This window comes from Pomacea canaliculata, linkage group LG6 (assembly GCF_003073045.1).
Source record: "Pomacea canaliculata isolate SZHN2017 linkage group LG6, ASM307304v1, whole genome shotgun sequence".
NCBI lineage: Eukaryota > Metazoa > Mollusca > Gastropoda > Architaenioglossa > Ampullariidae > Pomacea > Pomacea canaliculata.
In genome coordinates, this window is record NC_037595.1 from 23741819 (window position 1) to 23756271 (window position 14453).

At 41.0% G+C, this 14453-nt stretch overlaps 1 protein-coding gene across 2 annotated transcripts in view; it reads left to right on the top strand.

Moving 5' to 3' along the window:
- The window catches only part of LOC112566302 (tubby-related protein 4-like), a 59989-nt gene that overhangs the window by 22264 nt on the left and 23272 nt on the right, over positions 1 to 14453 (top strand). For both annotated transcript variants that reach the window (XM_025242383.1, XM_025242385.1), the window contains exons 5-9: positions 784 to 964; positions 1447 to 1548; positions 2920 to 3062; positions 6653 to 6880; positions 7597 to 7828. In XM_025242383.1, the coding sequence (XP_025098168.1) occupies positions 784 to 964; positions 1447 to 1548; positions 2920 to 3062; positions 6653 to 6880; positions 7597 to 7828 (886 nt within the window). The remainder of the gene's footprint in view (positions 1 to 783; positions 965 to 1446; positions 1549 to 2919; positions 3063 to 6652; positions 6881 to 7596; positions 7829 to 14453) is intronic.

Here is a 14453-nt window from a genome sequence, read left to right on the forward strand (position 1 = left end):
CCGTCTTTTCGATTTTACGTCTCTGAGCCTGTAGGAGGAGGAAGGCCCTCGTAGACCGGTTTGGCTTGGATGTGTGAGGATGAACCTGCCAAATGAGAAAGCACCAGGGGGAAACGAGACAAAGGACAACAGTAGCCTTGTATTTTTTTCTCATCTGAACCATAGTTATAACTTCGTTATCTTAAGTCTGGTTCAATTCGCGCTGTAAGAAATCAAGGGTTTTATACCCTAACTCGCATCCGAATCAATAGGTCCCCGCTGTCGGAAGTGAAACTCCAAAAATAAGATAAGAAAAGATCGATTTCTGAATGCACATGATGCGTGACCAGATCCAAGTTCACAACGAAGACAACATCTGTTGTAGCGAACTGCATGCTTCACTAAACGAAGTCGTGTATAGTCCTGAATAACAAACACTTTATAGTCAGCAGTTAATTGTTGTACACATTTTTTGTGTAATATGCTGACCGATTTCTTTGATAATGAGACGTGTGCTGTAAAGTATGCAAAGTATGGAAGTAGGTATATAGGATTCAGGTATGTCGGACAAGATAGTCATACGAGGTAATGGAGGGTCTCGTTGGAGTAGTCGCTATCAGAATGATTTACTGGAGTGAGATACATTCCGATGGCGAGGTTTGGTTGCATCAATACCATATTTTAAAAACTCAAATTACGAATAAAACAATTGTGCACTCCTTAGAGGGAGAGAGTGGAATTGCCACAGACTTATCATATGTGAGAAAGACATATTGCTCTATGAAATAACATTTCCTCTCACAGGTGATGTTTGGCACCTCCGACGGGCAGCTGATCGTCATGAGTTCTACGGGTGCCATGGTGAGCCAGGTGACAATTAACGAGGGGTTTGAAATCACGTCCATGACGTGGTCCTGCGAGAAGTTCAACATGGAGGAAGCCGACAATCGAGGAGGAGCGCCGTACGGACAGAGGTCGCTGGAAGGTAGGGGTTCGAGAACTCTCAGAATAAAATAAAGCAAGAGCAAGTCAGCAAAAATAGTAGTTGCAGTTTACGCTCATTTTGAATTATATTTCCATCACCATGAATTGGTGAATAATTGTATATTCTTTATTACCGTTGTCTCATCTACTTATGTCATATGTTTTAGTCTATTATCTCGAGACAGAATTTATAGATGGATGCTCCAGAAGCAAGCTTTCAGAAATTTTGTTGTTTTTACATATATATAGGTACGAGATAAGGTTGTCAAACTATTCAACTAAAAAGCTTTGAAATAAAAGTCTACGCTAAAATTTTCACAGGAGAAGCGTTCTTTTCTCAAACAGTGTAAGCACCTTTTGTGAGCCCGATGAAGTTGGAATAGGCAGAAGGAATGTATAGGCTTGGTAATTTTAATAATATGGCAGCACAATTGATATTTAAGTGTACGTTGTATTCCCGTTGTTTTTATGATTTGTTTCCAGAAAAGAATCACACGCTGGCAGTGTGCTTTAAGTATGGCGATATTTTCCTGATGTCTGACTACCATGACCCTTGCCCCCGTATAATTAGCACCTCCCTTACAGGTTAGTTGCTTCCGTACATGATGGTATTAATTTTAGGAATCTGTACAGAGTAAATGCATAATCTCTAGAAATTTTTTTATGATGAAATCATAAGAATTAAAAGCATACTGTGTCAGCACATGAAGTATGTCTTTCTCCGATTCATATTTTCATGTAGTGCCAAAGTAGGAGTCTGTAGAGATGTGTAAAAGTAAATAGAAAATGCATTATATGTATACACACACAGAGTTAAATTAAAAAATATGAATGCTTAGTCGATTTCTCTCTTCGGCTATCTGTCGCTAATCGAGGGCATATTGAGGTACAGAAACATGCCTAGTGTTTTCTTGTAACAAAAATGCAATGTGAATTAATGAAAGCATTATATAAGAAGAGAAAAACTTGATGCTTGTTCACAACACTGATTTCCAATGTGAGTTCCGGTGACTGTCTTCAGTTTAAACTTCCCTTCTCTGTTGTTTCTGTCTGTCATTCTATCGCTTCATCCGTGTCTCTCTGTGTTGTATCGGCACTCTCCCAGTCACGTGATCCCTCTCAGACGCACTCAAAGGACCTCGGACAACAGCTGTGAGTTCTCTATCAACAATACTCTCACCTTCATACAAGTGACTGGCTTCAGTTCCCATTGTCTGAGAGGCGTTTAAATGTTGGCTTACAGCAGCAGGGCCAAAGTCTCTGTAGCAGAACCTGGATAAGATTTCTGACAGAGTTCTGTGGCATGACTGGCAATGTTAAGGAGTCTTGTATTTAAAAAAAAAATAATTCCGCTTTTAAAGACAGCATTTTCCTCCGAAAAAAACTGTAAAAGGATGCAAACCTATTAGGAGTTCGACAGTTATTATTGAACACAGCCTTACCTGTTCCAGGAATAGGCTGTAATATGATCCTCCGGATGTCTAGATATTTTTAGTACGTCTTAGTTAGCCAGAGTCATTTAGAGAGAAGTTTTACTTGGAGAGTATCTCACGTCTGGTACTAGGAAGAACGAGGATAAAAGTTAAAAGTGCTGATATTTATAGTGTGTTGCTCAGAAGATATTTTTTTAGTAATTTATTTATTTAATTCCAAGGCGGTGTTGGTGTTTTGGGGACTTAATGATGTAGGTATATAAGAGAGGCTAAAGTAAAATCTCTGACTGCTTGTATCTTAAAGAGTTTTGTCATTCACACATAGAATTGCTGACATACACTAAATATATCCAAAGTTCTTACACACACATACATGTACATAAAAACACTGGAATGCACACCTGCAGTCCCTGACACACGCGCTCACACACATAGATGCGCCCGCAGCACGCACACACACACTAAATCATTTCCACGTCTCTCCTTTAAAACGTTTGTATAAATGTTGGAAATCATCCTGCAGGTTTGAAGATCGAGTGGTCCAACTGTGGCCAGTACCTGGCGGTCGGAGGGTTTCTACGTCTTCCCAACCTGCAGTGTCGCAATGAGCTACATTTCTACTCTTGCGAGGGAAAACGCATCCACTGGGTCCCAGTGCCGTCCCAGGTAAGGTCCAGACTACAGCAAAAATCTCTTCTCGTATGTGTATATGTGTGCACGCGCATGCCTTTACATTCTACAATTTGTTGCTAGTTTCCTTTTCCAAGCACTGAGTCCTCCACTCCCTAAAAAAACAGCGAAATTGATTTTTTGTCCACACTATATTTTTCTTTCAACTCGGCTAATTAACAAAAAAATGTTTTTCAGCTTTTATTGCCCGAAAACAAAAGTTTTGAAGGATGATTGCCATCTTCGTTAATGCAGTCTGGTGTGTCCAATGCTGTTAGCGAAGTGCCACTGCCGAAGGAAAGCTTTTAAACTATTTACTGCTGTCATAAATAAAGCTGTGAGAGTGGCGGGTCAAAGACTACCACGCATGCTTCTGAAATATAAATGTGGATGAATACAGATATGTGAAGTCTGAACGCGGTGCCAAGAATCATCAAGCTCGTTACTGTAACCTTTGACCCGGAGGCGTGTTCTTTCGTCCTTCTATAGCTGCAAGACGGCTTAATTTCCACACTGGAATTAGTTTGGAGGATCGGAGACAGATGGTCTGGAAAGAGTAATTTCCGGGGTACGTGCATTGTTTCTGGTTTGTCGCGAGAGCTGGCCAGTCAGGGTTTAGTCTTCCATCTTGTTGTTGTTTCTAGCAGGTGAGTAGGAAACATTGTTGTCAAAACAGCACATTCTTTTATCTTAATATTTTTTGTAAGAAAAGCAAAAAGTTGTGAGATTCTGTCACTTGAGTTGGACACGTTCAGCCGCTTGTGGTAGTTATAATCCGCATCGTCGGCGTTCTCTCAGATCGTAATTACCTCTGAATTCGGCTGTTCGCTTTTTGTCTTCCAATGGGCTTCATTTCCGCTTCCAGTGCGGCGGAGATGCATCAGGGATGCCATTGTGATACCGAGTTGTTGAAAAGGTTTTGTTTCTAGCTGAAAGTAATCAGCTAAGTGCTGTTACTTTTGCAGGCACACTGGCAAAGACCTTTCATGCTGAGTAATGGAGGTTCGTGCATCAGGGATGAGTGCAACTGGTCACCGGCTTTCTTTGACATTTTGTGAAGAAGAGTTTCCAAGCCTCGAGGCTCGGGGAAGGGAGTTTCCGGTTCCCAGTCACTTAATCCCCAGACACTTCATCCCCGACACTTCATCCCCGACACTTCATCCCCGAGACATTTAATCCCTAAGCACTTCATCCCCAGACACTTCATCCCTAAACTAAATTCTTAACTATAAAAATTATGAAGTCAGCGAAAAATTTTATTGAAATTTATTAATTGAAATTCAAATAATTCAAATTCAAATCATGCTATTAACTTCAACGTCATTTGAACATCTACAACATTAGTTAAAATTCATATAAGCAAGTAAATGTAATGTTCTTCAACAATATGATATGAAAATTGTTCTTGAGTGTTCGGGAGGTAATTGCTGTTAATCAATATGAAAGGTAAGCTAATGATCGGAGGTACAGAAGACGATCCATTGACTCATATCTCTCTACAATGTTGCTAACTCAGCGTATTTCTTCTTTGGACGCTTCTCTGTGCCGGCGCATGATTGTAGAACAGACGCCTTGTGTAGCTGACAATCCTTACGTAGACCATCAAGGAATGTCCACATCGTTGGGTGATGACAGGAGAAGAGAGATTGAAGGGCGTGATGCCAACCCTCCACAGAGTTGTTTGTTCGTGCAACACCGCCGATGACGTCAGGTATTTGTTCCAAGTGTCTGGAGGGAATAAAGCTGAAGCGTAGTTATCCCCTCTACCGCGCAGTCTGCGGCCCCGTATGTACGTATGCTCGAAGTAGGATAGAAGTTCCGGCATGCGATCATGTTGTGGCATTGACTCTGCAAGCAATTCGAAGGAATCGACGATGTCTTCCTCACGTACATAGGCAAGTGCTGGGAGGCATCTGACCATTCCACGTAACTCGTCGTCTTCGTCATAGTCACTTCTCATACCCAGTTCAGTGACTTTGCGTAATACCGCTTGACTTAAGTGAAAGTAACAGCCCGTTACTTTACATGACTGAAACTTCTCTCTAAAAGCGGTCATCGCAGCTTTCTCAAAGTCTGTTACTATAGTCTCTGGAGCTGCATTAGGCACTAGCTCTCTAACTGCACCCAACAATCTATTATAGGTTGCACTTGATTTGTCCTGAAGAGGAAGTGTCGGGGATTAAAAGTCTCGGGGATTAAATGTCTCGGGGATGAAGTGTCGGGGATGAAGTGTCGGGGATGAAGTGTCTGGGATGAAGTGTCTGGGGATTAAATGTCTCGGGGATGAAGTGTCGGGGATGAAGTGTCGGGGATGAAGTGACTGGGGATTAAGTGACCGGACACCGGAGTTTCCATCGTAGATCTCACTTTTCGTAGGCTGCCGACGGCTAACGACTTTTTCCTTCGTCTTTCTTCTCTTTGTTTTCTCCCTCTTTCTGTGCGCGCGCTGATATAGTTCTATATAGTTCTATATACATTGATTATACTTTCTATCTTTTCAGTGTTCCATTCGGTTTAAAGACCCAGTCGCATGCACATTATCTTCTCGTGTTTGGATAAAGCTCAGAGCAAGATGCTATGTCTCCAAATCACAGTGAATATTTCCGTTCCGTTCTCGAGATAGACGCATACAAACATCACCATGCACAGAAAGAAGTCCAGCACGCAGACATCAGCATAATCAATGGATACAACAAATGGGAGAGCTGGGAATATAATTATGTTAATTAGATACATCGTGAAGTCACGATTTTGATCTCTTTCAGCTTATTGTGATGCTTATATATATATAAATGGAAATGGTATCATGCACTGAGCTTTACCCAATCACCATGAAAAACATTTCCACTCCAGCAGTCCTTTAACATGCTTCGATTTCATATTTGTCCCGAGGCTTTTGACATTTATGTTCTAATCTGCTGTCACGAAAAGTAGTGCCCTCCTCACTTCGTCTGAAACCTGACGCCTCGTTTGCTATAAGTGCTAACTTAGCTAGCTTGCTAGGGTATCAGCTGGTAGTTCGTATTTCGTATTTTGAAGCATGTTAAAGGGATATATATATATACGAGATGTGTTTGAAAGGTAACGGACTAGTGGCACAAACAAAATTTCAATTCTAAACAACAAACTACAAGGTTACATTTTAAAAGCAATCCCCCTCGAGTCTAATGCACTTTTCCATCCTTCATTATTATACTTCTGTGCACTGCCGGAAGGATTCTTCTGGGATACTCATCAGCTCTGTCGGTACGGCTCTTGGTGGCCTCAGCGCCTTCAAAACGGGTCCCCTTGATGATCCTCTTGAGCTTGGGCAAACGAAAAAATGTTACAAGATCTGGTGAATAAAACGGTTTTTCCAGTTCGACAATTTTCTTCTCGACCACGAACTGCCAGATGCTCAGGGCGTGGTGAGCAGGTGCACTGTCGCGGTGTAGTAGACGGCCGTTTGGAATTGAATTGGAATTGTTTAGAATTGAAAAAAAAATGGTCCAGTTACTTTTCAGGCACACCTCGTAGATCATAGAGTGACAAAAATTAACACCATATTGAAAGGGCGAATGTGAAGACCTTTGTGGTCTTGGTTTCAGGGGAAGCCACTGACAGCGTTGACCTGGGGTCACAACGACAAGCGCTTGTTCCTGGCCGCCGGCTGTCAGCTGTACGTGGCGTGGGTCAGCAAGCAGGTGGCGCCACTGCAGTTCCTGTCTCAGCGCGTCATCCACCGCCTGGTGCGACACGAGAAAAGCGTCCTGCAGCTGCCCCTCCCAGTCCGCCTCAGGCAGGGGGTGCAGTCACTTTTCTCACCTACAGTCAAGGTAGCGCACATAGACCTATCATCGTCTTAGCTTGTTTCCTTTACTCTGGTCTTGGCACATACACACAATGTACATCTCCTCCATACATTCATGCATAGGATAAAACGTACAAAGATATCAGCATACAAAGAACTTCGACATATCAAAAGCCATACATAAAAGATCACATATAAAAAGATCATGTGTACAAAGTGTGACATCACAGCTACCTAGGGTACAAAGTAGCGGTCTAGACTTACTGAAACACTCTACACAGAATTACATTCTTGGCCTGTTTACAAAGCACTAATCTAGACCTATTAAAAACACTCTCTACAGAAATATATTACTAGCTTGTTCAAAAGTCAGTATTTCAGACATTAAAACACTTTCTACACAGAAATATGTTGCTGGCCTGTTTACGAAGCAGTAGCCTAGACATTAAAAACACCATAGAGAAATATATTTATAACTGTTTCCAGACAGCCTAGACACACAAAACTCCCTTAAAATAGAATTATATTTTATAATTTGAAAATTACCTCTAGAGAGAGCTGTTGTCTAGACCTGTTTAAGATTCCTGTACATAGAGTTCTATTTCTGACCCATTAAAGACTCCATATTCACAGAGCTGTAGTTTATGCGTGATCCCTAACTACTAAAGTATATTTTAAATTTTATATTATTTGATATTCTGTAATGTTATATTTATATTTTATTGAACTACTTGTTCACAGAGCTACATTCCAGACCCCTTCAAATTGCGGGCATTCATTAGCACGCCTCCCCCGGGTCGTGAGCGCATGTTCTGTACAATGATTCGCCATGGCGACGAGACCTCGGGTGGCCACTACACCTTGTACCTGGAGTACCTGGGAGGACTGGTGCCTCTTCTAAAGGGAAAACGCGCGAGCAAGCTGCGACCGGATTTTGTCATCTTCGATCCCAAAATCCGCACTTCCAGTAGAAGTGAGTAATGATTTTCTTTTTGGTGGTGGTATTGGGGGGTGGACATGGTTGCTGGGATAAGGGTTTCATTTACGTTTGTGAATGCGAATGGTTTGGAAAATTGATGGAATTTTTATCACTGTTTGTATTGTGGAAAAGCCGTGGTTGCGGAGGGTAGCGAGCAGCAGAAATTGGCAAAGTTGACAAAACATAGCGCTGTCTGTTGTTTATTACTAAATCTGTGTTGTAATCTTTAAAGAACATTTGAGAAAAGCTTACGGGAATTGACCTTACGTCACTGACTGCAGTAACCAGTGCGAGACCATAGATCACGTGCTGATAAAGACGACGTCCAATCAGCGTGCAGGCATTTGTGAGGTCATTGGGGGGAGGGGAAGATCTTGGCCTCTTTCTAAAAACCCAAATGTGAGCTGCCATGCTTCGAGAAAGGTACAGATCTGTTTGTTCAAATGTTGGAAAGCATCTTCTGAGGAAACACATCAGTATGAAGCGAGAATAATGTGCGCTGGGGTGAACCTTTAATCATGTATTTAGTGGGCTGTATAGACACCTGGTCATGTTTGTCTTGTAACTCACCGTCGTTAGGTGTGCTGTCTTATGGTGTGGGTGAAGAGGAGTGGAGTTTCTTCCAGTTGGTAAGGGCGCTAGGGGGACCGACATGATCAGACTAATCACAGTCCCGGGTGACACTGATCCGATCTGTTAGTAGGAAAATCATTGTTTGTTTCCTGATTCCTGTTTGTCTTTTATTACTAGTCTGTACAGCTGTTCCTCCTTCCGTCCTTCGTATTTTGTCTATGTCTTCTTCTAATTGTCTTAAGCGCTGCATGCTGCTTCATGAGCGTGATTATGCGCTATGAAATTAGAAACACACCTTGTTGTTATTGTTGTTATTGTTATTATTGCAGAACTGCTGTGGTAAACAGACATTTATTAAAGATAGCGCGCTACAGAATATATACATCTTCGGGTTTTGTTCCTTGAAAGTTCATGATTTTACGTTCATGCTTACTATATCACGGGGGGCGTCAGATTTTTTTCCTGCAGAAATATAGTTCTTCCAAAGAACAGTTTCAATCCCCACCTTGACGAGGTCAGAATTACTGCTTTGTGTCTGGCGTTTAGTATTATTGGAACAGGAACGCGATGGTCGAATAAATATATCTTTTCAAAGTGCTTTAATGAGAAAAATGTCAAGTGATGTCGATCCTTCAGGGTCGATAAGACAGTTTTCTCGATGCCGCTGCACATTTTTACGTCGCGTTTCATCTCTTCGTCTTTTCGGGCAACATGAACTTGGGAATAAATTGGTTGCTTTCCATGGAGTGGTTACTGTCACATACAGAATGCTTTTTGTGGTATTCGTGATTTCCTGAGTCATTCAGTGCTTGATAAATGCTTGAGAAACAATAGCTTTCAGGTTAGGTCTAGATAACACCGTAAAGTAATATGTCATATTTTTCTTGGTCAGAGTTTCTTTTTAAAATCCCGAAGCACTTTATGACTATTGCATGACTCCGAACAATTAAAAATTTTGTGTGCTTATGTATCATCAGGTAAGGCTGTCTTTTCTGTCCTAAGCCAGTCTACTTGCGAAGATTAAAAAAAAACAAAAAAAAAAAAAACAAAAAAATAACAACAACAGCAAAAAAAAACAAAAAAACAAAACAAAACAAAAAACCAACAAATACAAAAAACGATGGAACCTGGTTGGCGGTGGGAGGAGGAGACGGGGCAAAACCATTGAGAATAAAAATGAAATACCACATTGATTTCATCACTGAAGTAGTTTGAGGGGAACAATTTCAGAACACCCGAAGAGACTTCTCTGTGAATGCCGTGTATTAAAAAGAGAGTGCACTTGCAACTGTGCCAGCGAGTGAGATATAAAATTGCTGAAGCCACGGCGGTCTGTCGATGTCACGTGCAACAGATTTCCCAAGGGGGACTTGGTGGCAAAGTTAATCTATAACCCCTGACAGGTTGTAATACTCACATAAATCTGCCTTCTTAATGTGGTTTTTCCCCTCTTCTGTGGCCTGGAAAATAGCTTCCTCTTCTTAGTTCTTCTTCTGTTGGACACTTCTTTTGTTCTTAGTTGCCTGCATGATGCAAATCACTACATGGACCTTGATGCCGGGTTCTTTCCGGTTCGACTTTTGACCTTTCTTTATAGAAACAGTTTTTGACACCATCTTTTGCTAATTATCGGGGTTCATAGATGTGACTTAAATCTCTTAATAGCTAGCAGAGCAAGTAGCTGTTAAAATGTCAAAAAAGAGAATAATTCTGGGTCGACAAGCTTTGAAGACCAGAATGTTGTAGGAGTATAAATATCGTGGTTTGTTGTCTGTGGAAGTGGGCATTAAGTAAAGTAAACAAGGCAGATGAAGCAGTATCGGATTCCTTGTAGAGAGATAAGGCAGGCAGACCGACCGCCAAAAGGAATTAAATTGTAGCGCGTTCTTATTTTGTGCCTAAAATAGGAAAGGCGCGTGGCACATGCTGATTTTATCGTGATCCACCTCATTTCTTCTGCCATTTTAGCACGGTGTTAACTTGAGGTGTCGACTGCACACCGCGCTCCAAGTCTCGCACGTACTTTGTCGAGACACGAGCTGTGCAAAGTGTTTGCCTGTGATGACAGGGCTAAACCTCTGTAGCCTGCAGGCGGTGGTGTGTGGGTAAGGAACGGTATCGTGTGCTGCAAATATCCATCATGGACTAGTGGTCCAGGGCACTGACAGGCTGGAACCTATCTAGCATCAAACGCCTGCAACAGACGTCATCCGTCACGATTAGACAGGAGCGCCATACTTCCCTCTCAACCTCTGCCCCCCTACTTGATTATATGGGCATCACTGGGCACTTGTTAAGTCACGTGACTGGACAGATGCATTGTGTGAGATGTCTTAGCTGGCATGATGGAGGGAAGGAGCAAGATATTGAGTCTCAGAAGGATAAAACTATTTCTCTCATTTTACTTACTACAAAAGACGGTCATAGAAATGACATAATTTTACGGTTTAAAACCACCGTTTGTGGAAAGTACTTGCTATTTTTAGACTTCTATCTTTAATATCATTTAACATTGTAAACTTTGTGTTTTTGAGCTATTGCTTTGTACTGTGTATGCACGCATTGGTATACGAACGAACAAACATACACAAATACATAAAACAAAATTGCATATATATATATAGCATTGAGAGGCAGAAACACCACAAATATAGCAGAGCTTTTAAAAGAAAAATTCCCAACCGAAAGGAATAATTGTGCAGTAAATAGCATGATTCCCACGAGAGATATGCAGCAGGGATTCCGGAGGTGTAGCAGGATGTCTTTCTTCCTCCCGTCTTACATCTCCGGATGCATTTCGCATTGAAGATCGCTGTTCTGTAAGAGCAAGAGATAATTTGAGAAAGAGAGAGAGAAAAATTAGTTGACATGTTGTAAATATAAAATGTAGTCGTCCATCAAAAGAAAGGACAGCAAAATCAATACACAGAGAAAAGTGAGATCGTCCTTGGCCCTCCGAAGCCCTGTACCCAGAGTTAATATGTGCAGTTAGAGGTTTCATGTGGCAAGAGGCCGCCATTATACTCTCCTCTCGAAAGTGTTGTGATAGATATCGCTTTCTTATTCATCTTATTATTATTGTTGTTCTTCTTTCCCTTTCTTATCGTGGTTTTTTTTCTTCTTGTTTTCTTATTTTTTCCTCCATCCTTTCCTTTCTTGTTATTGTTGCTCTGCTGTTCGTGTTGTTCGTCTTCCTTTATTAGTTCGTGTTCTTTCTTGCTTTTTTCGGTTCTTCTTGTTCTTATTTTTGTTTTTTTGTTTGTTTTTTGGTTTTTTTTTGTTGTTTTTTTTTGCTTTTTAGTTCTTGCTGTTATTGTTCCTATTACATATGTTGCATATGTTTTTGTTGATGAACGAACATATGAACAACCTCACGAAAGAGGGTGGAGAGAAAAGCTTGTGTTCTTCTACAACATTATAATCTGGTAGAAGAAGGTGAATGTTTTAGCCCAGGTGAAAAAAGCGTCTGTTAGACTGACTTTAAGCCTTTTTATGTAAAGCTCTTCCACCACAACATCTACTTGTGTGGAAATTAAATTGTGTTTTTTAACTGTTCAAATTTTAACTGAATTTAAACAGCTCGAACCCTTTTTTAAGGTAAACGAATATTCTGTCTGGAGCAGAAGCAAAATGCTTGAGCAGACGAAAGTGTAATTCAGGTAAAAATGAAATCGATTCTCTTTGTCGGCAAATCATGACTTGCAGCAAGTCCTGTGCGGTCAGCAGTGTGGTATTGTTCAGCCCTAGAATGTTCTTTCCTTTTTGTGTACAACAACACATCACCCGTACTTGCTTTTGTGGCATGTAAGAGGCTAGGAAAACACACTTAATGTTGCAATACCCAAAACAAATTCTTGTGTAGCTCGTTTTAAAGGTCTAGTGAGAAGCAGCTTTTATTGTCTCTGTGCAAGTTTTCTTTTGAAGAATCTGGGAATAACTCAAGAAACTTTATTGTTTCTTGCCGGATAGAGGGTTCTACATAGTCCAAACCTCCTGTTACTCGTGGGCTAATTAATCGTTTTTTTTTAAGAGAAGTAAAAATGTCATCAATCATCCTCCTCCTCCTCCTCATCATCATCATCCTCATCATCCTCATCAGCATCATCAGCATCACCACTAACACCTAATAAATAATACATTGGAAAGAAAGGTAAAAGATCGACTATAACCGAAGTATAGATTATTTTCGTCCCGTTGGTTCAACATATTTTGAGTCATTTTTTGCCCATCAGTGGAGGGCTCACAGGCCAGTTCAGTGCACACGAGGCTGCTATTCCATATAATCTAGCGGAGAAAAGAACTGCTATGACAGGTAATTGCACGAAGCAGATTTATGTTTCCACTTTGAAAACAGCGCTTATTGAGGCTTTGCTACTTTTTAATACTATCATTTGGAGATCTCGTCTGGGGCACACTGTTCTTTGCCTGTCGTGGTAAATAGGTACATCCCCACCCCTTGCCTTGATGTCCATCTCATCTGTGTCAGACATGGTAGATAATAATAATAATATGATTTGTACAGCAGAATTCTTTTTTTTAAATTTTAGGCGTTTATGTGCTTACAAATTGAAAAAAATCTCACTTCTTTTTCTTTAAGGTTGTACACATAAAGTGTACAGTACACAACACAGTCCAACATAGAAGACAGAGATGAGAAAAGTTGAATCTTTTTTTCTCGTGGAAGGAAAGAACAATGAAGCATTGAGTTGTTCAATCTGCATCGTATCGCTTTTTCACAGTCACAGATTTAAGTTCCGATTTTCCAATTTGTAAATCATCGTGATTTATTATTATTATCCTTCTTATTATTATTATTAGTCATGGGTTCAGAAACAATACAGCAGACGAAATTCACCTGTACTTTAAAATTAAAAATAGCACTTGATTTGTTCAGCGGACAGCAGTAAATAAATAAATTTATATATATATCAAGTTTCCAATCCACTCAGTCCAGCAGCCAGCTTACATGCTGCAGGTGCAGTGTCTGAATTCTCTTCCAACAGATGGGACACGAGACATTGCAGTTGTATGGGAGTCTGGTAGGTAATGATGTGTGTGGTGGTCATGCCCGTACGATGGCGGTGCTGCTGCTGTTCTGTACAGGTGTAATTGATTATTGATTAGTTTTAACTGTATGAGCAGCTTCCTAATTGCTCTCTGTGACAAATAATCTAACATTCGTACTTCAAAATTCAGGTGACCCTTTAATTCCACCCGCAGCTCACCTCTTGTCTGTAACTGTACCCTGACCTACTTCGTTGCTGGAGTAGTTTCGTGTTTCTTTGGTCGTCTGCTCTCGAGAATGGTAATCCTGTTTGCTTTTCAGCTTCCATTGTCCGGCTGATGTCGGTCGATAAGGAGGACGGTTGATTGCGACTAAGGCTATATCACGGCTCCATAAGGAGGAGACTTGGTGGCGGTGTGGAGGGGGGAGAGTAAAGGGGTGTTGAGGAGGTTGTTTTCCACGGCGCCATGCTGACATTGCCAAGAGCACGAGATGTCGTCCTTCGTAGAGACTGTCAGCATACGATGTATTCATTCTTTGTAATTAATATTATTTTTCACGGTGGCCTTCTAACAGATTGAAAGCTGTCTTTGTCTCATTTCTCGTGCACTCCCAATCTGATCGCAGTTCACATGAGCAATTCTTTTGTTTTTACATCTGGGAAGAAAACTGAGCGAATCAAACAAAATGCACTTAAAGTTTTGTTCTGGCGCTTTATCTCAACCTTTTAAGCCGGATGTTACATAGTGCTAATAAATAATAAGAACCGATCAGAAATCACTACAGGATTAAACTAGTAATTAAGGCTATTCTTCGGAAGATGGACACTGTCCATAGGTGCATAACATATTTTTATCGGAAGTGATGATAGGGAGGGGGGGGGGTTGATGAGGTCCCGGAGTAACCTACAACACTAACCCATCAGGTCAAAACTTGATGGAGAGTAAGACCTCAAGATAATTAGTTCTTTTTGTTTACCTAACTGGTCAGCATGAAGAGAGAGAAAAGCAACTGGGACTGGTAAAGAAAAAAGGAATCGTC